The sequence below is a fragment of the Mirounga angustirostris genome, unplaced genomic scaffold, assembly GCF_029215605.1.
Source record: "Mirounga angustirostris isolate CCGP_5_RB_7025 unplaced genomic scaffold, mMirAng1.0.hap1 SCAF_5, whole genome shotgun sequence".
Classification (NCBI taxonomy): domain Eukaryota; kingdom Metazoa; phylum Chordata; class Mammalia; order Carnivora; family Phocidae; genus Mirounga; species Mirounga angustirostris.
In genome coordinates this window covers 9,145,038-9,170,485 of record NW_026991713.1, presented here as the reverse complement: position 1 = coordinate 9,170,485, position 25,448 = coordinate 9,145,038, and the positions used below count along the sequence as shown (strand labels likewise).

The window sequence follows — 25,448 nt, the reverse complement described above, 5'->3', positions numbered from 1 at the left end:
CTGTTCCTTTTTCCCAGAACCTTCTTCCCCTGCCCCCTCGTCTTTGTCAAGTCTCCGTCTTCTCAGTTAGGCCTGCACTGAGCACCCTGTTTGTCACCGAGCCCACTCTACCTCCTTGCCTTTACCCAGCTTTTTCTCTGGAGCACGACTCTTTCTAATGTGCAGTATTACTTGACTCATTTATTTCTAATTTATTGCAGTCCCTTGTCCCGTTCACCCCTGGGTATGCTGCACGGAGGTGGGGTCCTCGTTTGCCTTGTCTCCTGGGTTCCCAGGGCCTAGCACAGTGCCTGGCACACAGCGGGCTCTTGATAAGTAGTTGCTTCGTGAGTGGGTGATAAGGGTCAGGTGGGCATCCTGTGGGGTATTGTGTGGGTCAGATGTGATGGTGGCTCTTCCATCCCCTGCCTTGTCTTCACTGGCCACCAGTAAACTCTTCATGGGTGTCACCCTACTTGGGTTAAATGTGGCAGATGGAAAGACAGATTTACCACTGGACCCCACAGAGTCTGACCCTTACTAATTGTGTGACACTGGGTAAGTTATGTCATTTTCTGGCCTCGGTGTCCTCATCTGTAAGATGGGGATGACAACGGGGCCTGCTTCATGTTGAGAAGATTCAATGAGATCTAGTGTGGAATGTGCTTGGGACAGTCACTGGTTTGTGAGCGTCAAAGACCTTTGCTGTGATACCTGATGGGTTCTCGACGAAGCTTTATAACGGAGGTAGAAATTCTGCCAGCTGGGGCCTAATTTGGTTCCGCGGATTTAGCCCACAGCTGGGCCACCTGGAGGGCTCAACTCAGCTGTAAGGAGGGAGGGAGGTGCTGACACGGGAACAGAACTGTCCTAATGGCCTTTGGGAAAAGCCTTGTCATCTTTCTGAATCTCCGTTTCCCCATCTGTAAAATAGGTGGTTACAGTAACCTCCCAGGGTGCATGAGATTTGCATGAGACCTCAGGAGCCCATGCTTTATTTATTCAGTTTCCTATTTAGATGCCACTCAGTGGGGAAAAAAAATATTTCAAGCATTTATTAAAGAAATACATGAAGATAAGATAAAAAGGGATCGGGGAGTAAGAGTGAAGCTGAAAGTGAAGGTGTCCCAGAAAATCTGGTCTGTGAGGCACTGACTTGCTCCAGGCCGACCACCGTGTGCTTTGGCATTTTCTAAGCAGCCCAAGTAATGAAATTAGCCACACACACTTCTTTGATTCTCTGCAGCAAGCCAGGCTGGAGCCTCATCAAGGGGCCTCACTCTGAAAGCCCCAGTGAAAGGGGGATCCCAAGCACTGGTGAGTCTGTCCTCCGAAGGGCACATCTGGCCAGGTGTGACCAGGTCCTGAAAGCCAGCCTGGCCGGGGAGCCGAGGGGCAGCTGGGCCAGGGTGACCCTGGCGAGGCTGTAGGGGCCCTTCGCGCCCAGCAGGGCCACTGCTGCTGGGGGAATGAGCGGGAGCGGCAGCCTGGCCCCGCCCTCCACAGCTCATGGGCTAGTTCAGTCCAACAAGGGCCAGGATGGGGGTGTGCTCCTCTATGGAGCTTGGAACCAGTGGGAAAGAAGAGCCTGCCAGAAGGATCAGGGCTGCCTTACTAGGTCCTCAGGGCCCTCTGGCGGGTCAGTCTGGAGGCTTCTGCTGTGCTGACCTCCCATCTGCGGTGTTGCCTGATGCCTGGCCTCTGCCACAGCAGGAACTCCTATCTACCCATCTTTATCGGCCTCACCCCTCTGCCCCGCCACTCACCCTGCTGGCCTGGTCTGCCTGGTCTCACTTTGCCAGAGTAGGGCTGGGATCCCTTAGAGAGAGTGGAGCCCAGAAGACCTACTTCCAAATGTTGCCAAGGAGCAGCCCCTCCCTCCCACCTTCCCAAAAGCCAGTGGAGACCAGCAGCAAACCGCCCCCGCCCTGGGACAGCTGACATTTAGCAGAGGCCAAGTTCTCCGCCCCAACTGTCCTACCCGACTGCCGGCAGTCAGCTGTACCAGCCACCCTCGGGCAGGCTCCAGGAGGGCTGGGCATTCAAACTGGAGGAGGTGGGTCCCCTTGGACCTGATAGTGCAAGTACCCCGGCCAGGGGACTTGGCAGCCACTCCACTGTTCCTCACCACCCTGCTCAGGACTCCTCACCAACGTGAGGCTGGGAAGGGGGTGGAACAGGAGGCAAGCCACCCAGGTTCCTGCCCCAGCTTTGTAACATCAGGCGGGTCCCTGAAGCCCCCTGGGTCCTGGTTTCCTCCTCTGTAAAATTAGAAGGTTGGAGGAGGTGGTTCTTAAAATTTGTTCTAGATCAAACATTTCATGATTCTGTGCCTTATGACCACATAGCTTAGAGAAAAGTATGTTGGAATCTTCCAGCCTTGAAAGGACGGAAATTTATTGAGCACCTGCTGCCCACCGGGAACGCTGTACCCATTTCACAGGTGTAGAAACTGAGGTTTAGAATGGCGAGGAGCCTTGCTTAAGATCACAGAAGTTTGAAGCCAAGTGTGCATCTTTCCACTCTCCCCTGCTGTCCTCAGAGTTAGGAAGTGGAGAGGAGTGTATGGCAGCAAGGCACCCAAATGACCCAGAGAAGTAAGGAGAAGCCACAGAAAGGAACATTTGAAGGGAAAGAATGTTCTACGTGGAGGGACAGTGCCTCACTCATGGGGATCTATGGAAGGGAAAATGCAAACACCAGATGCCAAAGGTCAGTTCCTGTCCTAGCCCCTCCCGAGACTCGATAGATCATCCAACCATCATTGGTCCTACTTGGCCCAGTGAGTGTAGCCTCCCAGCCTGCCTGCCCACCTCCCTGGGCTCTAGGACAAAACAAGCTGGAGGATTATGGTCAGAAGTGTGTTCTTGCTCCGCAGGTTCATTCATGAGATAAATAGCACATCTGAATGAAGTATGGACTTCAGTTAATAGTAATGTGGCCATTTCAATTTTCGAGTTATGACAAATGTATCATGGTGGTGTAAGACATTAACCACGGGGGAGACCGAGCGAGGAGTGTAAGGGAACCCTCTGTACTATCTTTGCAACTTTTCCGATACGCTACAAATATTCTGCAATAGAAAGTTTACTTAAATTGTAAAAAACAATATACAAGGCTCTCCATTCCACAGCCATAAGCTAATTGATAAATTGAACTGTGTAAGTGAATAGAAAGAATGGTTATACTCATGAGTCACTCATGAATAGAGAGTGATTCATTCAAAATAACCATGGGATATTGTGTGGGATTTAAAAGGAAATGGTAGATTTATTACCACTGATACGAAAATCTCTTTATCATTGATTGAGGAAAACAGCTTGATTGTACTTAATATCCAATATGGTAATATTTATGAAAAACAGGAAATCAAAAACAAATACTGCATATAAAACCAGCAACACACCTCAAACAGATCAAAGGGGTAATGAAGGGGAACTTTTACTTATTCTTTTAAATATGTTAGAATTAAATGTGTTTCCTTGAGACCTGTGCATTTTTTCAGTGAAAAGGAATTAAAAAGATAAGTCAAGCGCATCTGGGTGGCTCAGTCGGTTAGGCATCTGCCTTTGGCTCGCGTCTTGATCCTGGGGTCCTGGGGTAGAGCCCCGCATCGCGCTCCCTGCTCAGCTGGGAGTCTGCTTCTCCCTCTGCCCCTCCCCCTGCTCATGCGCTCTCACTCTCTCTCAAATAAATAAATAAAATCGTAAAAAAAAAAAAAAAAGATTTGTCAACATATCCACAAAAGAAAGAAAGAAAGAAATGAAAAGAAAAGAGAGGAAAGCACCCTGGGCAGGGCAGGGCAGGGAGGGGACGGACCCACGTTGGCAGCCTGCAGCCCCCTCTGCCCCTCCCTTGGGGCAGGTTCTGCACTGCAGAGTTGAGCTTTTCCCAGGCTGCATTGTTCCTAGAGCAAAGCCTAGCGGTGAAGCCGAAGCCGTTCTGGTCAGGGGAAGCAGGCCAGGTGGAGGATCAGGCTGCAGCGGGGGTGGGTGTGGGTGGGTGTGGTGACCTGGTGCTCTCTGAGGGGAAGGGAGGAGGTCCTGAGCCAGGAGGGGAATTTCCTTGTTGCCTCGCCTTCCAGGGGTACTTGGTACAGCGAGTTGGGACTCACAGGCTGGACTCGTGGGGGCCAGGAGGTGACTTCCTGTAGGGGCGCCAGGCACTGGCCAGGACGTTCACAGACACGGTGACTGCAAAGGCCTCCCTGGGGTCCCTCCCTTAGGAGAGGGGCCTCAGGCTGTCCTCACCCAGGTCTGCAGACCCCTGACCCGTCCGCTCTGTCCCTCTTTACTGCAGGATGAAGATGAGACGCTACAAGCTCTTTCTCATGTTCTGTATGGCCGGCCTGTGCCTCATCTCCTTCCTGCACTTCTTTAAGACCCTGTCCTATGTCACCTTCCCTCGAGAACTGGCCTCCCTCAGCCCGAACCTCGTGTCCAGCTTCTTCTGGAACAATGCCCCCGTCACGCCCCAGGCCAGCCCGGAGCCGGGCAGCCCCGACCTGCTGCGAACGCCGCTCTATTCCCACTCGCCCCTGCTCCAGCCGCTGTCACCAAGCAAGGCCACCGAAGAGCTCCACCGGATGGACTTCGTGCTGCCCGAGGACACCACCGAGTATTTCGTCCGCACCAAGGCGGGAGGCGTCTGCTTCAAACCAGGCACCAAGATGCTGGAGAAGCCCCTCTCGGGGCGGCCCGAGGAGAAGGCCGAGGGGGCCGACGGCTCCTCGGCCCGGGGCCCGGCCCGGCACCTGCTGAGCGCCCGCGAGCGCCCGGGGGCCCGCGGCCCGCGGCGCAAGTGGGTGGAGTGCGTGTGCCTCCCGGGCTGGCACGGGCCCAGCTGCGGCGTGCCCACCGTGGTGCAGTACTCCAACCTGCCCACCAAGGAGCGCCTGGTGCCCCGCGAGGTGCCGCGGCGGGTCATCAACGCCATCAACATCAACCACGAGTTCGACCTGCTGGACGTGCGCTTCCACGAGCTGGGCGACGTGGTGGACGCCTTCGTGGTGTGCGAGTCCAACTTCACGGCCTACGGGGAGCCGCGGCCGCTCAAGTTCCGCGAGATGCTCACCAACGGCACCTTCGAGTACATCCGGCACAAGGTGCTCTACGTCTTCCTGGACCACTTCCCGCCGGGCGGGCGGCAGGACGGCTGGATCGCCGACGACTACCTGCGCACCTTCCTGACGCAGGACGGCGTGTCGCGGCTGCGCAACCTGCGGCCCGACGACGTCTTCATCATCGACGACGCCGACGAGATCCCCGCGCGCGACGGCGTGCTCTTCCTCAAGCTCTTCGACGGCTGGACCGAGCCGTTCGCCTTCCACATGCGCAAGTCGCTGTACGGCTTCTTCTGGAAGCAGCCGGGCACCCTGGAGGTGGTGTCGGGCTGCACGGTGGACATGCTGCAGACGGTGTACGGGCTGGACGGCATCCGCCTGCGGCGCCGGCAGTACTATACCATGCCCAGCTTCCGGCACTACGAGAACCGCACGGGCCACATCCTGGTGCAGTGGTCGCTCGGCAGCCCGCTGCACTTCGCCGGCTGGCACTGCTCCTGGTGCTTCACGCCCGAGGGCATCTACTTCAAGCTCGTGTCCGCCCAGAACGGCGACTTCCCCCGCTGGGGCGACTACGAGGACAAGCGGGACCTCAATTACATCCGGAGCTTGATCCGCACCGGGGGCTGGTTTGACGGCACGCAGCAGGAGTACCCGCCGGCCGACCCCAGTGAACACATGTACGCCCCCAAGTACCTGCTCAACAACTACGCGCAGTTCCGCTACCTGCTGGACAACCCCTACCAGGAGCCCAAGAGCACAGCGGCAGGTGGGCGGCGGAGCAGGGGTCCCGAGGGAAGGCCACCCGCCAGGGGCAAATTGGATGTGGTTGAAGGCTAAGGCTGCGCGATCTTAGAGGGCCAGTGGCAGGGTGGGGGGCGGCGGCTGCCCCTCCTGGTATTTTCCTGCCTCCCTCTGCCCTCTGGCTGGTTTTTGAGAAGCCCGGGAGTGGAGGGGTGGAGGAGTCGTCCCTACTCAGGCCCTCGTGAATCAAGGGTCAGGCCTGTGAGCTCACAAAACATCCTTCCTCATCAGGAGAGGGGAGTCCAGCCCTTCCGACCACCAAGAGCCCTGTGGCAGGGGGGAGTGCCAGCCGAGAGTGCATGATGGTTACTGGGTAGCAAGGGAGGGCGGGCAGGGTGGGGAAGGGAACCTGCAGGAGCTCCCCAGGGCCACCAGGTGGGAGCTGCGGCCCCTGCCAGGAAGAAACCTACCATTTGGCCTCCTGGGGCTTTGGACCGGCAGCGGAAAAGTGGACGTGTCAGGAGGGCCTGGGGCTCTGTAAATAGATGCTTTGGGGTCCAGGAGGAAAAGGGGACACCAAGATGGGAGGGGATGAAAAACAGCAGCCAGCTGGGAAGAACTGCAGTGTCCTCAGAAGAGCTGAGCCAGAGGGAGCTGAGAACTCTGCCCCATAGGCCACCCCTGTGCTGGATAGCACCTTTGGGGTAGGCAGGGGTCTGCGGAAGTCCAAGGAGTCTTCCTTTTGGTTCCAAACCTGGCCTTGACATTCCTTCTTTCTTTGATATTGCTGTCTTGTGGGCTGCCCACTCAGTCCTTGCAAGGCCAAGAGTCCAGTTCTCAGGGTGGGATGGGAGCCAGAGGCTGGACCATCTACCAGCCTCATAGGTCGGGCCTGGGAGGGGGCGTGGGGGAGGAGGCGGTTCCCCATTACCCCATCCCCAGCTCCCCACCGTCTCTGGTAGAGTCACCCTTGCGCCCCTTCCTGGGGCTGGCTAGAGCCAGGAAGGGCCCACGGGGCTGCCCTGGACCCAGGAGGGACTTGAAAGCCAGCTGTATGTCATCTCATTCCTCTTTGCCTCATGAGGGCAGGGGATGTATTGGTTAGATTCTAAGCTGCTCTAATTAAGAAGCCCCAAAATACAGTGGTTTAAGCAAGACAAGCTTGTTTCTAGCTTAACTTGTCTAGAGAGAGACGGTCCAGATCTGGTAAGGCAGCTCTGCTTTCCTTCATATGCACCGTCCAATTCTGGATAGAGTGGTTGCTTCAGCTCCCACCGTCACATGTGCATCCCAGCCCAGGGGAAGCAGAGAACGGGAAGAGAAGTACATGCCCTTTCCTTATAAGGGCATTGAGCCCGAACCCGGCAAGTTCACTTCTGATCACATCTCACAGGCCAGGTCTTAGTCACATGGCCACAAGTAGCTGCAAGGGAAGCTGGGAAAGGTAGTCTTCAGCCACATGCCCAGCCTCAGCCCGAGAGTTCTCTTAGTAAAGGAAGGAGGAGAGAATGGAGACAGGAGACAAGAGCGTCTCTGGCCCAGAGGGAGGGGAATGGGGAGAGAGAGCGTAGGAATGACTAACGCAGTCCTAGGATCCTACTCTCACATTCAGAACTCCTAGAAGCACCTGCTCCTGCCCCCACTCACTGCCAGCCCAGGGTTGGGGGGCAGTTAGAGCCTGTGGTTGTAGGAGGGGTGATAACACCCCCCCCTCCCGAGGCCCCGTAGATGTTCACCCAGTGATGCCAGGATGCAGAGCCTGCCTGTGGGACGGTACATGTTTGTGCGTGTGTGTGTGTGTATATTTATGGGCATGTGTGCATGCTTGGTGTGTACTTGTACGTGTCTGTATTGGGGTGTCCCTGTAAATATATGCTTCTGTATGGATGTGGGGGCAGGGCCCAGGCCTCCCCTTCCCCAAGACCTGGAGCCTGTGGCCACACCTCCTTGCGGCTCCCACAAAGTAACTGAGGCAGAAAGCCCTTGGGGAGCCTAGAAAGCAAGGCTAAAGGGGGTGCGGGGTCTGTCTGTCCATCCGTCTTTCAGTCCAAGGAATGAGAATCCTCCTGACTTGAGGGCTGAACATCTGAGAGCTCACTACTTCTCCAGCCCATCTTGGTCCCAACCATATCCTTCCATCCGGTCCCACCCAGCGTCGAGCCTGGACTTTCTCTGGATGTCTTATTGGGGTTTCCTGATGGGCCAGGAGAGAAGGGCGTCTCCTTTGCCACAGCTCCGTCCAAGGAAATGTCTGGCGTGGGCATGGTCTGGGGAGCTGGCCGCAGAACAGCCTCTGGTGGGCAGGCATGAAGCGGGCGGAGGGGGCTCTCTGGCCTCCACTGTCCCTCCCCAAGGGAGTCCGTGGCGTGCCCGGAGGGAACCCCTCCCTTGGAGTTATAACAGCTGCTCTCCCAGTCCCTCTTGGAGCTGAGAAGTGGCGAAAGAGGTCAGAATGTCCCTGTGGCTCTGGGCCAACTCAGGCCAGGGCCTGCCTTCCCAGCCACCTCTGCTCACCTCCTGGACTGGAGGTCTCTGGGGGCTCCTGAATCATGCCTGAGCCCTAGCCCAGGGTGGGCTTCCTCATCCCATGCCCCCGGCACACTCAGCTGCTGTGGGGACGCCCCCTCCCCAGGCTGGCGGGGGTCCCTGGGCTCCAGTTCACCAGCTCCAGGGCAGGGGAAGGAAAAGGGGGGGAGCTCAGACCTGTCAGGCCCCACTTTCCCTCTCAGACCCAGAGCATGTTTGTGGTCACTGCCAAGGGGAGACCTGGCCATTGGGTGGAGAGGGCGGCCATCAGAGGGGTGGGGGGGGCCGAGGTGTGGGGTTGAAGAGTTTCACTTACACTCACATCATACACTGGGAATTTGGGGGGGCAGGGGAGCCCTGGGCCACTCCCCCAATATGAAAGGAAACCAAACTGTGAATGGGAGTGCGGGCACGCTGCTGGCCCTGTCACCGTCACTAGGTGTCTTTCCCTGGGAACCACTGGCCCTATGACCTCCAGAATCAGGAGGCTCAGCCCACCCACAGGTCATGTCAGTTCACGGGGCAGGTTTGCAGCGGTGGACATGGGAGAGCTTTGGGGGCAAAGGTGGCAGGCGGGGAGGGGAGACAGGACTTCTCCAAGTGGAAGGCAGGGCCCTGGGAAATGCATAATTTAAGGACGCCAATGATAATAGTATTATTTTTTTTGTAAGGGAAAATCAATATGTACATTCTGAAATCATTTTCTCTGTAAATGGTTGGATTTCATTTCACCCTTAAAGGGATGCTTAAAGGAAAAGATAATATTAATAATAAAAACAGCTACAAAGTCTGAAAGGTACGCGTGTGGGGCCAGTTTGGGGGTGCTCTGGGTCAGGGAGGGGTGCAAGGGAGTGGTTCTGGTCTTCTTAAAGACCTCCTCACTGCCAGGGCTGGGCCAGTGGGGTGCGAGCCTCCCCATGAACCCGGTGGCTGCTGGGGAGAAGGGGGACACGCAGAGCCCCTTCACGGAGGGATGCAGTCACACATGCGCACGCACGCACACACACACACACACGCATACACACACGCACGCCATCAGGGGAGCTTCCTGCCCCACCCCACGCACACCTGGTGGAAACGCCGGACAGGGGAAAGTGCTGGAAGGAGGGCCACAGAAAGAAGAAGTGGGCCCAGGACTGGCGACATTCACCCTCCCGGGTGGGCCGGTACCCCTGCTGTCTCTGCCCAGAGGGGAGACATCCCCCCAGTCCTGCTCTCGGGTCATCCAGACAAACGCTCGCGCCTCAGTGCTCTTCCCCTCTATACCTGTCACAGGTTCCCTTTTTTTTTTCTTTTAAGATTTTATTCTTTTTTTTTTTAAGATTTTATTTTATTTTATTATTATTTTTTAAAGATTTTATTTATTTATTTGAGAGAGAGAGAGAGCACATGAGAGGGGGGCAGGGTCAGAGGGAGAAGCAGACTCCCCGCTGAGCAGGGAGCCCGATGTGGGACTCGATCCCGGGACTCCAGGATCATGACCTGAACCAAAGGCAGTCGCTTAACCAACTGAGCCACCCAGGCGCCCTAAAGATTTTATTTATTCATTTGAGACACAGAGATACAGAGAGAGAGAGAGCATGAGCAGTGGGAGAGGCAGAGGGAGAGGGAGAGGAAGAAGCAGACTCCCCGCTGAGTCAGGAGCCCGACGTAGGGCTCGATCCCAGGACCCCGGGATCATGACCTGAGCCGAAGGCAGACGCTTAACCATCTGAGCCACCCAGGCGCCCAAGATTTTATTTTTTTAAGTAATCTCTACACCCAACATGGGGTTTGAACCTACAACTCCAAGATCAAGAGTCCCATGATCCACCTACTGAACCAGCCAGGCTCCCCCATCACAGGTTCAAAGGTCACACAGCTACTGGCTGGCAGAAGAGGGACCGCACCTGGAGCTCCAGCACTGATCCTGTCACCGGCCCTTTGGGGGCAGGTGAGGATGGCAGCGTCTCTCCTGTGGACTTGTGCTCTGATGGCGCCTGGGGCCGTGGAAGGTGAGGGGGCTTCCTGGAGGCTTTCTCTGGGCCCGTGGATGATGGTATTGTCTTTGGGAAGGAATCCTCTGCGTATTTTCTAAGGAAAGTCTCAGAGATGGTGGGAGTGGGCACACTTTGAACTCTGCCTCCGTCCCCTGTGGGGTGGCTGGGCAGCCACCCCGTTAGATGGGGAGACCGAGGCTGGAGACAGGGAGGAGAGCCAGTGTTGGTGGCTATAGCAGGGGCTAATGTCCCCTGAGCACCCACATGCCTGACTCAGACACCTGGACTCTGGCCACACTCCCAAAGCCCAGGAAGGCACCTGCTGCAGGTGCTTGGGGTAGGTGGGGTGGGGAGTCAGGTCCAGGTCAGGCCTGAGCAGGTGGGCACATCCTTGCAGTGACTGCCCACGTGCAACTGGGCAGAAGAACCCAACCATTCAGTTGAGCCCGGATCGAAATGTGGAACTGTCGGCAAATAATTTGCTGTTTTATCTACTAAATTTCAGGATGGTTTGTGTTGAAGCAATAAATATTTGATGGCAGGCTCCGTGGCCTTGGAGGGGATGCATATTCCCTCCAGATTCAATCTCCTGTCTACAAAATTGGTCCATAGGAAGCTTTCAGAACTTAACATCCAGAGGATAACATAAAATACAGGGACATGCTCCGCAGCCTGGAAAGCCCCATCAGGTCGGGGAGACAAGGGCAGCAATCAGCGAGGCACTCGTGTGGTTGCTTTCCGGGTTGGGGCTTGAGCTGTGGGCAATTAAAACCCCCACATCCTCAAGGCCCGTCATCCTGGAGCCCACTGGAAGCCCCCACCCAGGCACCCCAAATCATGGAACATCTACAAATCTGTGGTTACAGTTCAAAGCAGTGAAAAGCCTTGCCTGGGGCCAGCCCCCTGGGCAGCATCCTTGGCCCCTCATGTGCCGTTCTAGTGAATTCCCAGATGCTCAGTTACAGCAGGAAACTCACTCCTTTAAATTACAATAATTGTTAAAGTTTTATGTTTTAGTTTACTTTATCAAATATTTATTGCTTCAACACAAATCACCCTGAAATTTAATAGATAAAACAGCAAATTATGTGCGGACAGTTCCACATTTCGACCCGGGCTCAACTGAATGGTTGGGTTCTTCTGCCCAGTTGCACGAGGGCAGTCACTGCAAGGATGTGCCCACCTGCTCAGGCCTGACCTGGATTACTGGTGACAAAGGAAGGGATAAGGCACAAAAGAACGAGGCGGTCAACCAGTCAATGACTGCGCACCAGACAAGGGGGACATTAACACACACAGGCCCCCCCCGGCCTCACGGACCCACTGAGGTGAGACTCTGAGAAGGACCTCACGTCACCTCTGAGGTCTCCTGCCAAAAAAAACATGACTTGAACCTAATCTCAAGGAAGCATCACACAAACTCAAGTTGAGGTACAATCTGCCCCCAAACCTGACCTCCCCCGTGCTCCTGATTTCCTGTAACCCTGTCCTTTGGCAGAAAAAGTCCAACCCCACATTGGTACCACAAACCACCTTTCAAACACCTATCCTAGACTGCTGAAAGCTTCTAGAGACAAACTATCAACAGTGGCACCAGTCATTGCCACTGTGGCCTCGGCATGTGGTTTGGTGGTTCCCATCATCGCAGCCGACCACCACGGTGTGTGAGCCTAGCCAAGACCAGGAGAGCTTCCTCGCCGAGTTCAGCCTAAACACTAATCCAGTCTTGTGAGCTCAATTGCTCTGGCCACTGGGGTGGTTTGTTACACAGCCTAATTGTGGCCATAAGATGACTGACACAGTTTGCTTTCGGCTAATGACAGAAAAGCCAACCCAAATGAGTAAAGCAGAGAAGAAATTTATCGGCTTGCTAACAGGTTACTTTAGTCACAGCAAAGGCTTCAGGTACAGCTTGAGGTGGAGCTCACTGTCATGTTGTCATCCAGCTCTCTCTGTGGCTCAGCTCAGCTCCACTTCCTATCTCGTGTTGTTCCCAGACAGCTCAGCTCCACTTCCTATCTCGTGTTGTTCCCAGACAGCCTTAATCCTCATGCCTGCAAGATGGCTGCAGCAGCTCCAGGCCTCACAGCATCTCATCTTGTGAACTTAGCACAGAAGAAACAGAGCTCCTCTCCCTAAAAGTCCTGGGCCTGTGTCTCAGTGACTTAGAGAAATAAAGTCATGTGATCATCCCTGGGCCAATTGGTGAGACTGGAGGGGGGGATGGGTAGAATATGCTGATCAGCTTAGATCTTCCAGAGGAAGGAGGATGCCCCAAAGAAATGTGGGTTGCAGAGGTCACCACCTGCACAACCTCAGCTGCCTCCATCAGGTCTCTCACCAGCCCTTGGCCAAGTCCTTCTCCAGCATGCTCATCTGCAAAATGAAGATCTTCATGGGACAGGCCTCCGGAGTGGTTGTGAGTGTGCTCAGAACTTGGAACAGAGCCCAGAGCATCGGGAGAGCCTCAAAAGTGTGAGCCATCACCATCATGACCACGGCCTCACCCTCCATTCCCTCATGTGGTGCGTCTGACGCAGGGTCGCACTTTCCGTCTCCGCACTCCCTCCCTCAGCCTCTGTGACTTCCTCTTCCTCCTTCCTGATGTTCCTTCCTGGGATCCTTTTATTCCATGTACCCCTTCATAAGGGGGCTCCCCAGGACTTAATCCTGGACCCACTGCTCTGCCTACTCTTCTTGATTCTCGCCCAGGTGGTGCTGGATCAGTCTCTCCAGGGAGTCCTCCCTCCTGGGCATCCAACCCGTGGATCCAACAGCTTGTTGGATTAGTCCTCAAGGTCAAGGTCGCCTCAAACACCATGCGACCAAATGAACTCAGCTTCCCCCCCCACCCCCCCGCCCAGGGCTGTTCTCTCTGTTCTGTATTCTCCATCCCATTGATGACCCCTCATCTACCCATGCAACAGCTGGAAATCTGGGAGTCATCCTTGAATTCTTCCTAACAGTAGCTACCATTTATTTAGTGCCTACTGTGTGCCGGAGACTGTGTTAGATGACCACCCGGGGTCCAAATCCCAGGTCCCCACTTGCTAATCACCTGACCCTGGATGTGTTCCTCAGACTTAAGCCCTCATTTCAGCATTTGTAAAGTGGAGATGATGAGTCCCACCTCAAAGCATCGAGGGGCTTAAAGGATGCATGAAAATCAGCTAGCACAGAGCTGGGCATGCAGTAGGCACTCAGTAAATGCTGGCTGTAGTGGACATTTGCAGTCGCTCTTCTCAGGATCTCTTCCTACCAGAACTTCTTAATCGTGCATTTGGGTGAGATTGACGCACACGCACAAATGTGCACACTCACACACACACCCAGCTCTTGGGGTAGCCCTGAATGGCTCCACCAGTTGGTACACCCACTGCCTGGTCAGGGCGATTACTTTAGGGATGGACAATCCAGGTTAGTGATACAGAAGAAAAAATTGCTGGAAGCTCCTGGAAAAGAAGTTCTTCAAGAATGATGGGAAAAGAGCCCCCACCACCAGAAATAAGAGGGAGGAGTATATAGCTTCTAGCATTGGCTGCGGGTAGAGCCTCACCCAAAACCCGCAGTTAGGACTTCTCAATTATGTGAGCCCATAAATTCCCTTTGTGAGAAATACTTTGAGCTGGGTTTTCTGCTACTTATAACCAAAAGCCTTCTCGCTCCTCTAAAGAAAACCTTCCTGAGTTCATGCACACTATTCTCTTGGCCCAGAACCTTCTGCCGCCATTTTGTACCTAACTCTTACTCACTCTTTCAGGCTCCACTCGTGTGTCAGGTTCTCCAGGAGGCCTTGCTGGGAAGGCCTCCACCTCTGCCTCCCCACGCCCAGGGTAGGTGCTGATCCTCTGAGCTCCCGTTATGTCTCGAACGTCTCCAGCACGGCCCTTTCCACATGGTTTTAGGATGGTCTGCTTTTGTGTTTGTCTCCCACACTTGTGAGCAAATAGTTCCTGGCACAACTCAACAGCTATTTATGGAATGGATGCGGCTAGTAAGTAGAGTCACTGAGATTTGAACCCAGGACCGTCTCCTATGCTGTCCAATAACCCCCACTTCCCAGATACCCTGCTCCCTGAACGTCCCACTCTGCCTGACTTCTATCGCATACAACCTACCTGCCCACCTGAGGACAGTAGGTATTCTATGACCCAAACTTCCTCTTCTGTAGGGCCTTGCCCACAGGATTAGCTGCCCTCCCACCCCCAGCTCAGTTACTGGCCCAGCCTGGCCAAGATTTGCCACTCCTGTCGAATATCACACTGCATCAGTGCCCATGGTATAATGAGAACCTTTGGTGTGTCCTGCTGGGCAGCCTTTCTGAACACCCAGCATGCCTCACACCAGGCCTGTTTGGATGCTCTGCCTTCTAGAAGTTCACGTGGGACAAGGCCAGGCCCTCGTCCACATGACTGTCCATCACATAGTCAAAAATAACTGTCTCCATTCCCTGTTCTGCTCTGCCAGTCGGTCCACTGCTATCCAGTAATGGGACTTGTAGACTGTTTACCATTTGGTTCTACAAATAGTGGCCAGGGTCTGGGGTGCAGGTTGGTGGTCGCAAGAACACACAACATTCTTGAGATTTGTAGGAGGCAGAGAACTTCCTGACTCAGCCAGTCCAGCCCATTGTGACATCCTGGGGCAGGGGCTCCGAAGGGGGGCACTCAGTTCTATAAAGCTCTCGAAGGGTCCCCTTGATCACCAGCATTTAAAGCAATCTGATGAGGATGCTTAGAAGCAATTTTGTTTTTGCAAATTAAGTTCATCTCTCAGGAAGCCCCCAGGCTAATGCAGTTAGGCGTTTGACCCCACTCTATGAATTAGTCTTTTTGGTCTGACACCCTCAGTTCGCCTCCCCCACCCCACCCCCGCCCCGTATCCATGCCACTTCTTGTCACGGCTCACTTTTCAGCTCAACCCCGCACTCACTCACTCACTGCACACCGTGATGGGCCTCAGGGAAGATACAGAAATGAAGACACATTTTCTGCCCTCTAGGAGCTCAAAATCGATTGTGAGTAACTGATTGCGGGTTTCTCGACCTCAGCACTAGTGACAACGTGGCCAGATCATTCTGCGTTGGGGGGCTGTCCTGTGCATTGCAGGGTGTTAGCAGCATCCCTGACCCCTACTCATTAGATGAATCCACTTCCCCAAGCGTGACAACCAAATATGTCCCCAGATATTGTTAAATGTCCCCCCGGGGGGATAAAATCACTCTTGTGGTTAAGGACCACTACCGTAGGCGTATACAACTATTGAGCACCTACTGTATACATGCCAGGCACTTTGCATACATTACTTCATGTAATATAAACGGTATTTGGGGGGGATTCTTCCCCCTTACCAGCCTGCAAGATTGTGGGGGTGGGGAGGCTAGGATTTGGGGAGATTAAGGATATAAGTAAATTGCTCAAAGGCACACAGCTTCCGGTGGGAGTTGGGACCAGGGCCTCCGCCACCCCTTCTCACGGTGCTGTGCTGCCTCCTAGTGGGGAGAGCCAGGAACGGCCACAAAAATGGAAAGATGTATATAGCTAATTAGACTCACAGAAAATTACAAAGAAAAAAGAAAACCAAGACTAGGAAAAATGCACAATGGTGAAGGCAATGCTAGGGGAACGTGCGAGTGTTGAAGGCGTGCAGGGCAAAGGGGTACGTGTTCTTCTTCTCCCCTTTTGCAGTCGAGGAGCTCTGAAGTTTCCAGAGCTCACACAGGAGGTGGCGGAGCTTGGAGGATGAACACCTCTGGAACATCTGCTGCCTACACAGCCGGGCTGGGCATGTCTTCCTCACCTGTGTGCCCCCAGCACTCTCTGCCCAGGCCCGGCGGCTCTCACCAAATCCTGCTGAACTGTCCCAACACGGTGTGCACGTAACAACTCACCCTTCCTCGGAGCTGCTGTCTCCCAGACCCCACTCGCACTAATAGATGTTGATATCCACCCCCTGGCACATCCCCAGTGGGGCCCCAAAGACCCCTGCACTCTGCCACCTTCCTTAGGGTTCATCTGTCCCCCTTCCGAGTCACCGAGCATGGAGGCCCACCGCTCTGCATCAACGTGAGGCTTTGCCAGCCAGTGTCATCAACATCCTTAGAAGTTACCAAGCACAGCCCAGGATGGTGCTGGGTTTTGCCTCAGTGATCTGGTAAGAGGGGCCTCAGGTCTGCTTGTGGCTGCCTGCCCTTCCAGCTGGGTAGATGTTTCCTCCCCTGCCCATCTGATATGAGAAGGTGGTGAGAATGGCTTTCCCGTTAGGGAGCCATGTCTAGAGAGGATTCCTCCATTCTCTAGTCTGTGCCGGGCTGTGGGATTGCAGAGACGCCTGGGGGAGGAGAGGCTCTTCTGCCGACCAGTGAGCACGAGGACATCGGGGGGTCAAGTTCTAAGACTCAAAGGACCAAGAGCATGCACAAACATTACAACTCATCCTCTAAACTGCACTCAGGGTCATCCCAAGCTCTGTGCATCCTCTGGAATGTATCTTGTCTTAATTACTGTGTTGCCATACACCCCAGACTCTGACCTGGAAATGCAGACATGCCTTGCTCTCCCTCTTCTCCCTTTCCCTGGCCAATCCATCCTTTAAGGTAGGGTCACTGCCAGCCCATGCAGGCTTCTGTGCAAATTGAGAAAGGCATCCCTTCGCCCAAGACATTTTATTTCCACCTATTGGAAAATTGCCATAATGCACTGATTTCATTAGAAAAAGACAATTCACTGTCTTCTGCCAAAGAAATGTCATAGGAAACATACAACTCCACAAGGTCTATGATGTGAAAGGTGCCCCTTGGATGTGGTGCCCTTGTGCAGTGTGTAACATGAACCACCACACCCATCAGCCCTGCCTGTACCTTATAGATCTGATCCAATCACCACCTGCTCCCAACTTTAAAATAGTCTATGGTTCCCCATCACCTACAGTAGCAAGTCAAAGTTCTTGATGTAGCTCCAGGGAGTCTTGCTATCTTTTTATCTTCCGTGTCCCACCTCCTTGGACTGGGGTAGAAAACTTACTGAAATTCACCTACAGGCTCAGCAGTACTATTCATGACATGGCTTGGTTTGAAGAGGTGAGCTGGGCCAATCAGAGGAAGCAGGTTGGAAGGGGGGCAAATGACACAGGTGCAGAGAGAAGCAGCCATGAGATCAGCCTCCAGTACCTGGCTCTGGTCATCCTTAGGACCAACCCAACCTGAGTTGGTTTCAGTGGAGCTCTCACCCCCCAACAACTCAAAGAAGCCCTATCAGAGCTGTGACTTGGAATAGGTCACACTGACCCAGGAGTCAGCAAATTTGAAGTATCATGAAAATGGCGTCCTTAAATACACACAGGAATTTAGTATATGATATAGATGACACCGGGGGAAGGAAAGATTATTTCATAAATATCTGACAGCCATTGAAAAGAAAGACTACAATCCCTACCTCACTCCTTACACCAGAGTGAATTCCAGATGAATACACCAAAGTTATAAATTTTTTAAGAAGTATGATTTGGCCAGTCTTTTCTCTCTCTGAGTGTCTGTACGGGTGTGTGTGTGTGTGTGTGTGTGTGTGTATGCGCACATGTGTGCATGCACCCTGGGACCAGCACGGGGGGGCTGAACTGGATAAACTCTCAAGTGTCTAACAGCTGTGACCCTCACGAGGCCTCAGGTCTTAGCAGACTCAGCAGACCACAGGAGCCCAATGGGTAATGTAATGTACATGAGGGAGCACCAGTGGATGAGACAATAGGGCATGGTGGGGATTGGGGTGAACCGGGGAGCTCAAACTCTGTCCAAAGGTGGTGGCTGCTCCTTAGCATAAGTGGGGAACCCAGTGCTGCCAGATCATTGAATATTTGAGCAAAGCTGGAAAGCTGTCTTTTATAATTTTCTGGGTCTTGGAAAGCTCTTTGTGGAGTGAAGAGAACAGTTCTTGGTCCAGTCCAGCATGGAGGCCTCCAGTTTACCCCTAGAGGAGGTGGAGCTATAATCAGCCTGAGTGGAGCTGCCTCATCTGTAAAGTGGGTACCCTGCTACCCAGCCCTCGCAGGACTGTAGTAGGGATCAGTGGGTATAAATAAAGGACGGAAAGAGACATTGACAGACATTCACTGAGTGACTGCTCTGGGCAGGGCACTGTACTCCCAGAGGGGGCACACATGGGCAGAGGTAGAGCCCCTGTGCATCTGCCAGCCCTGAGCCCCGCTCCTGCACCTGCCAGAGGGAGGGTATTCAGTGAATGAGCTCACTGAATACCCTCCGCTCTGTTCGGCACCACCTGGCACAACGTGGGCAGCAAAGCATTCACAGGCTAATGGGGGAACCTCACTCCTGTCCAGGGATATCAGGTTTTAGTCTGGTGAATACAGGATCGATGACCTCAGATGATAGCAAACTCCATTAGGAGGGAGGCGCTCACTCTGAGAGTGATTTCCAGGTCCCTGGCCAGCTCACATCCCGGAGCTTTGCTGATCCGGTTACAGCCAACTCCTCCATTACTCCATCAGCCCAGGTAAAAGGGTCTCAATTTTATAAGGCATCCTGCTGGGCAGAGTAAAGGGCATGAGACTCATCAGACCCTGGTCGCAGGGACTCACCTTCTCTGCCTTTTGTCGGGAAGCCTGGGGCTTTCCCTCCCCCTGCCCCCTGGGTGAGCAGCATCTGTGACTTCACTCCAGTGAAGTGACTTCACTCACTGTCTCTGGGGCTTTTAACTCCTCTGCCTGGACTGGCTCCTCTCCTCCCCTCCTCAGGCTGGAACACGTACCAGCCCACCGCCACCCCACCCTGCCCACTTTTCCTCCCTCCAACTGGCCTCTCCTCTCACCCTTTCCCCTCCCAGCAAAGTCACTGTCTCCCTTTCCACTTTCGCATGTACTCTTTCACCCCTGGGCTCTCACTGAAGTGAGAGAGTCTGGGACCAGCCCCTAATTGGGCAAAGCTGGTCTCAGACTGGCTGGAGCACCGGCCTCTGTGGCCACACCCTCCTCTCCCCAAGCCTCTAGGACACCCCTGTCTTCTGCGGTGTCTTCTGCTTCCTCGGCCTTAGACATCAGTGTCCCCAGATCTCCCCTTCCGTGTCCTCTTCTCCACCCTTGCCCCGAGTGACTTCATCTATCCCAGGGGACCCTTCAATCCCCAGAGCGGAGTTCAGATCCTAGTCCTGCCGCTTATGGCTCTTCGAGGTCCTGCCTCCTTGGATGGATGTAACAGGGGCAGTGACAGTCTTATCCCCACAAGGCTGTGATGAGGGTCAAGTGTGAGCACACCTTGCGGACGATCACCTCGTCCCCGGGAAACCTTGGCATGCTCGCCGTCCAGCTTTGGGTCTCATCCCTTCGCCTCCCTATCCAGCTGGTGCCCACGCAACCCTGCTTCTGCACTGGCGAAGGCTCCTCTCCGAGCGACTGTCTGTGCACCTGTCTGCCCGCCCTCCCCGACCCTGCCCTCTTGAGGACAGGAACTGTGTGTTTTCCTCTACATTCCCCACTCTAGTCCTGGCTCACGCTAGGTGCTCACTACATGCTGAACGACAGACTGCTTGGGAGCAACAGTGTTAATCCTCATGGCTCATATTTTTGTTCATTTCATTCCAGTATCCTGCCTTCACCCTCTGGGGCCCAGACCCCTGACCACTGAGGCTTTCCAGGGCCAGAAAGCCATAGCTTGAGACTTCCCCGAGTTTCTGCCCTGGAACTGGTGTCCTGCGTTTTCAAAGTCTGTTTGTGAGCCAATATTCCCATGTCCCTATCCACACATGAGAAAGAGAGAGACAGAGAGAGAGAGAGACCTCATAATAACACAAGTCTCTGCTTACTGTGCGTTCACCAGGTGTCAGGCTCCCGATGATCCCTTGCACGCCCTCTCACATTTAATCCTCAACAGCCCAAGGAGGCAGTTCCTTTAACTCCATCTCCAGCTCACAGATGAGGAAACTAAGGCACGTGAAGCTTAAATCACTTGCCCCATGCCCACCACCATCCCACTGCCTCTTTCAATTCAACTGGATTTGACTGGCCTGACTCGGGGAAATGGTCCCACTCTTCCAGGCCCTGTCTTTCTGGGAAATATTCATTCATTCATTCATTTGTTTGTTCACTCATTCCATAATTAAATACTTACTACTGGTGTGAGTCACTGCTCTGGTGAACAAGGGCTTCCCACTCACCCTCTATCCATGACCCCAGAAGACGCCATTGCCAACGTCCAGATTATGTCAAAGCTGCGGTATCAGAGATCCCAGAGGGCCCCTTGTCTCATCAACCCGGCGGGGCCCTGATATTTGGGTCAGTGTTCCTTGCCAGGGGTCTCGGGCCTACAAAGGCACCATGGATGTACGTGGGTCCCAGATGCCTGCCTCACTGCCCTCCCCCATTGTCATGGGAGACTGAGAGCAGGAATGAGTGCTGTGAGTCTGGAAGTAAAGAGAAGACCCAGAAGAGTCTAGGGGGAGCTGATCTGAAAGGCAGGCCCGCAGGGAGCCTCTCCCCTCCTAAAAATAATATTTTATAGAGCAGGAGGGTCAGGAGGGCTATGAAAGGTCACCTGGTCTTCCAGCTGGAAATGTTACCAATTAGATTTATTTGGGTCACAAACATTTCTTTATCAAGCAAAGTAGGGCAGCCCAGAAGGGTGGAAAGAACACACGTTTTGGGGTAAGACAGATATGAGTTCTACTGGGAGTTTCTCAGTTGCCTAGCTCAGTGTCAGAGAAATGCGCAAACCTCTCTCAGTCTTGGATTTCCCATCTATAAAATGGGGATAAAGATGCCTACCAAGCAGGACCGCTGGGATTAGACATAATACAATGTTTGTAAAGCATTCAGTCCCGATGTCTGACACACAAGAAGTGTTTCATAAAGGCGGCTGTACGTGCCCAGTGCTCCCACACTGTGAGTGTGAGGGGAGAGAATTGCTGAATCTCATGCTGGTCTCCCCAAGCCAAGCTGGCCCTGGGGGATCCTAGCCTAAGAGCGCCGACTCCACACCATCATTGCTCCTAAGTCTTAAGCCTCCCTCCTTGAGGCCCCCAACTGGGCCTTCCCTTTCCCGGAAGCCCTAGGGGTTCACCGCCTCTCCAGTGCTGCCGGGCTCCCTACAACACAGAGAAGTCGCCCCTTATCTAAGCGGAGACCTGAGGCCCCTGGAAAACAGCCTTCTGCTGGCAATTTGGAACACTTGGAATATGCTCCTAACTAAGCTGGTGGAGGGAGGCAGCAGGGCAGTTGCTCAGGTGGAACTCCAAAGCCACGGTGACCCTTCTCTCTCACACCCCACACAAGCAGTGGCTTTCCCTCCAAAGACTTCCAGGATCTGACCACTCCTTCCCTCCGCTGCCGTCTCCCTGGTTTGAGCCCCTGTCCTGTCCCCCCCAGGGTTCTGCCACAGCTTTCTGACCAGTCTCCCTGCTTTAGCCCTTGGTGCATTCAGTCCTCCTCCAGCCAGACTGATCCTCTGGCAATGCAACTCGGGGACCCTTTGCACGAAGATGGAGCTGAAAGTGAAGACAGCTCCTGGTTCTCCTAAAGTGGAAGCCATAGCAAAGGCTTTGAAGGTCAAGAAGGCAGCACTGAATGGTGTCCACGGCCACAAGAAAAAGGGAAGATCCACATGTCACCCACGCCATGTAGGACAGCCACCCCCTCCGCCCCACCACACTCCCCTCACCCCATCCTGTCACCCAGCGGCGGTCCTCCTAGCTGGTCTCACCTCCTGTGTCAGCCCTGGCTAGAAGACAGGACCCCATCATTCCTTGCCCCGCAATACCTGAGGCAGTGCCTGGCCCATTAGAGACCCCTGATAAGGATTTGCTGCAGGAATCAATAAAGTGGCTGGGCAATTGCTCCCTAAGTGCCCACCTGCTCCTCTAGATACTTTTTAATTCTCAGAGTCCCCGGCTGAGGTTAGGGAACTTGGCGGAGGGCAGTCCTTAAGCGGTGGAGCTGGAACTGGGAGCCCCCGGCGCCGGACTCCAAACCTTGCTTGCCTGGCCTCCCTGGGCACCATGGAGATGCGGTGGGGAGGGGACTTAAGGATTCCGTAAGACATGGGTCCTGCCCTCGAATCCAGTGGGAGATAGAAAAGCAAATGGATAAATTAAGTAACAGTGCCCCAAATAACTGGTGCCAATAAATACATTTTGTCATCGAAAGGCTTAGAAGCCCCAATGGCAGTGTGCAGACATTTCTGCGCGGCCCTAAGGAGGCGCCCTTGTCGGACACCTGATGACTTCCGGACGGAACATTTGAGGTGGACCTTCAAGGGTAGGAGTCTGTCAGGAGCCAAAGGGCCTGGGGAGCAGGAAGAGCACGGAGGGATGAAAAAAGAAAGCGAGCTGAGAAAGCGATCTGGATTTGGGGGAGCTGTGAAAGCCAAGACGGAGGATATTATTAGTGTCAGAATCCCCCAGGTAGCCCCACGGCCCCAGCCCGAGCTCGGCAGTCGGTGCTGGGGTCTCGCCTGACCCCCCGACAGACCACGAGGCCGGCAGAAGGTGGAGGCCTACCCCACACAGCGGGCTCGCGGGACTGAGCGGCCAACCCGGGTCCTTCGACCCTCCGTCCACTCCCGCCCACCGCACCGCGGCTCGGGTTGAGCAGGGCCCGAAGGCCTCCGCAGGCCGGTCCTTGGTGACGTCACGCACGGAGGCGGGACGGACTCCGCCCGAGGGGGCGCGGCCCGATGAAGCTCCAGGCCCCGCCCCGAGAGAGGTCGCGGCAGGGAAGAACGGAAGTCCTCCCGCCTCCGCCCGCCCCCACGCTCCCTTCAGTCCCTCCCCTCAACTGCGTGCGCAAGGTCGTGTCCCGGAAGTGAAGGGGCCATGTTGGTGGGTGACCCCGGGAGAGGTACCGGGCGAGAGGCGAATCCCGAGGAGTGGTAGCGCGCGCAGTCCGCGGGTGAGTGAGGGGAGGAGCGGGGCCAGGGGCCCGGGGCTCGCCGAGCGTCCGCTCGGGGCCGCGGCCGGCGCCCCCCAGCCTGGCCACCGGGGGTCTCGCCCCAGACCGCTCTGGTTTTCCCCCGGAATGCCGCTCTGTGGCCCCGCCCCAGCCTCCGGAGGCTTCCCGGGGCCCCCGATCCGGCCTCACCTAGCCCGGGGTCTCCCCATCCCGCCTCGGCCTCGTCCCGCAGAGTCGAGGCAGGAACTGGGAACCGACCAGGGCTCAGTCGCTCAGTTGCCGAGCGACCTTGTAGTAACAGCCTTCGCGTGACAGTCGCCTCAAACCTCCTAAAGCACTTTTCCTGTTGATTTCTGGATTCATCTCTCCCCACTCCGGGGGGCCCTTGGGGCCGAGAGGAGCCCCTCTCTAGTTGAGGGAAAAAGGACAGGGACGGTGGCTTGCTCAGGCTCGCGCAGGAAGTTAGGCCAGACGCTGATGGCTAACTGACTTTGGGCCCAAAGTTCAGATCTTTTTACCAAAGACCTCCCCCATTCAGTCTCATTTTTTTATATCTGAAATAGAGGTGATCGTTGCTTCCACATAGGGACGTTGTTTCTTTCCTCCAGCTTATTTTGGGGGGCCCTTATATGTGCTGGGAAAGTTTGTAGAGCACCCCTGCTCTGCATGGTAAGGCCCGGGCAAATGGTAACTATCCCTAGAGAGGCAGGCAGAGTTGGGGTCAGGAGTGCAGCTCTCCTCCTCTCCAGCCGTGTGCCCGTGGGCAAGTTACTTCCCTCTGGGAGCTTCAATTTCCTCCACTTAAAATGGGGATAATGACACTGGGGTTGTTGATAGAGTGAGATGGGACATTCTGTGGGATGGGCTTGGAACTTGAATGGTATATAGTATACACTCAGTCAGTGTTCATTGTCATTGTTTGGACCCCTGACCACCTCATGGGTTCCTTAATTTAAATGTAGTAATGGATGACAAAGCGTTTTATGAAAGACACTCTGTACCTGTGTAAAGGTTCATTGTTACTGAAAGGAGATGGTGGCGGTTTATGTATAACTAAATCTAGTATTTATTGAGTACTTACAAACCAGGCCAGGCCCCACTAGAAATAGCTAACCCTGATCGAGTGCTTAGTATGTACCAAGTACTATTCTAAACACATTTATATACGTTAACTTATTTAATTTTCATGCCAACCATGTGGGCAGAATACAGTCTTAATCCTCATTTTATAGATGGAGAACTGAGGTAAGCACAGAGGTTAAGAAACCTGCCCAAGGGAATCATCATGCGTGGTGGTGCCAGGATTCAAGTGTGGCTGAGAGTCCTTGCCTTCAACCACTCTAGACCACCCCTTGTGGTGAAGTTCTATTACAGATGCTTTACATGGGTTATCTCACGCAGTTCTCAAAATAACCGTAAGCGGTAGGTAGGTACTCTTAACATAATATCATCTCCATTTTACAACTGAGGAAGCTGGTGCTCAGAAGGGTTAAGTACTTTGCCCAAAGTCATATGGCTGGTAAATGCAGAGCCAAGATTGAAACCCTGGCCCTTCAACATAACCTGTATTTTCCCAGAAGAGGGGATTGAGAGGCTGGGGTCTACTCCTAGACCTGCCGCTAAGTCATAGTGTGACCTTGGTGGGTCTGTGAGAACCAGATTAAGAACTCTTGAATTTTAGATAGTCTCTATGGCCCCTTCCATCATTAATTCTGATTCTAGGCTTCTGTTTTTTCCCTTCTGCTTATAGCTTGACGCCCAGCCCCTGCCTGTCCCCCATGGCCCCATGGAGCCGAGAGGCGGTGCTCAGTCTCTACCGGGCCCTGCTGCGCCAGGGTCGAGAGCTTCGCTACACTGACCGAGACTTCTACCTTGCCTCCATACGCCGTGAGTTCCGGAAAAATCAGAAGCTAGAGGATCCTGAGGCCCGGGAGAGGCAGCTGGAAAAGGGCCTGGTCTTCCTCCACAGCAAATTGGGGGGAATTATTTAGGATCCCCTCCTTTCCCTTCTCATCCTAATTCCAAGGGAAAGAGAACAAAGGTGTCTTCCGTAGACACTCCTGCTCCTTCCCATTCCTACCTCACAGATGCAGTAAGAAACCTAAGGTAGGTAGACAATCCTATAGGTTTCTTTTTTTTTTTGGATGTAGGGGACCAGGAGAGGGGAACCATAGTCACTAGAAATCAATGGAGGAAATACAGACGTTAACAGAAGTAGGTTTTCTTATTGAAAAAAAATAGGCCCTGAGTTTCAAGCCCCACCAGAA

General features: G+C 54.2%; 2 protein-coding genes across 4 annotated transcripts in view; both read left to right on the top strand.

Annotated features, from left to right (window-relative positions):
* The window catches only part of MGAT3 (beta-1,4-mannosyl-glycoprotein 4-beta-N-acetylglucosaminyltransferase), a 31,966-nt gene extending 22,840 nt beyond the window's left edge, over nucleotides 1-9,126 (top strand). For all 3 annotated transcript variants that reach the window (XM_045872495.3, XM_064590583.1, XM_064590582.1), the window contains exon 2: nucleotides 4,279-9,126. In XM_045872495.3, the coding sequence (XP_045728451.1) occupies nucleotides 4,280-5,881 (1,602 nt within the window). In that variant the 5' untranslated portion in view covers nucleotide 4,279 and the 3' untranslated portion in view covers nucleotides 5,882-9,126. The remainder of the gene's footprint in view (nucleotides 1-4,278) is intronic.
* A 15,833-nt stretch (nucleotides 9,127-24,959) lies between these two features.
* Nucleotides 24,960-25,172, top strand: LOC123843236 (mitochondrial ribosome and complex I assembly factor AltMIEF1). The gene has a single exon (XM_045872494.1). It carries the CDS (start codon nucleotides 24,960-24,962, stop codon nucleotides 25,170-25,172), a length of 213 nt encoding a protein of 70 aa, XP_045728450.1.
* Nucleotides 25,173-25,448: the final 276 nt, after the last annotated feature.

Coding starts and splice junctions, on each gene's coding strand:
- LOC123843236 (XM_045872494.1), top strand. CDS start 24,960: ATGGCCCCATGGAGCCGAGAGGCGGTGCTCAGTCTCTACCGGGCCCTG.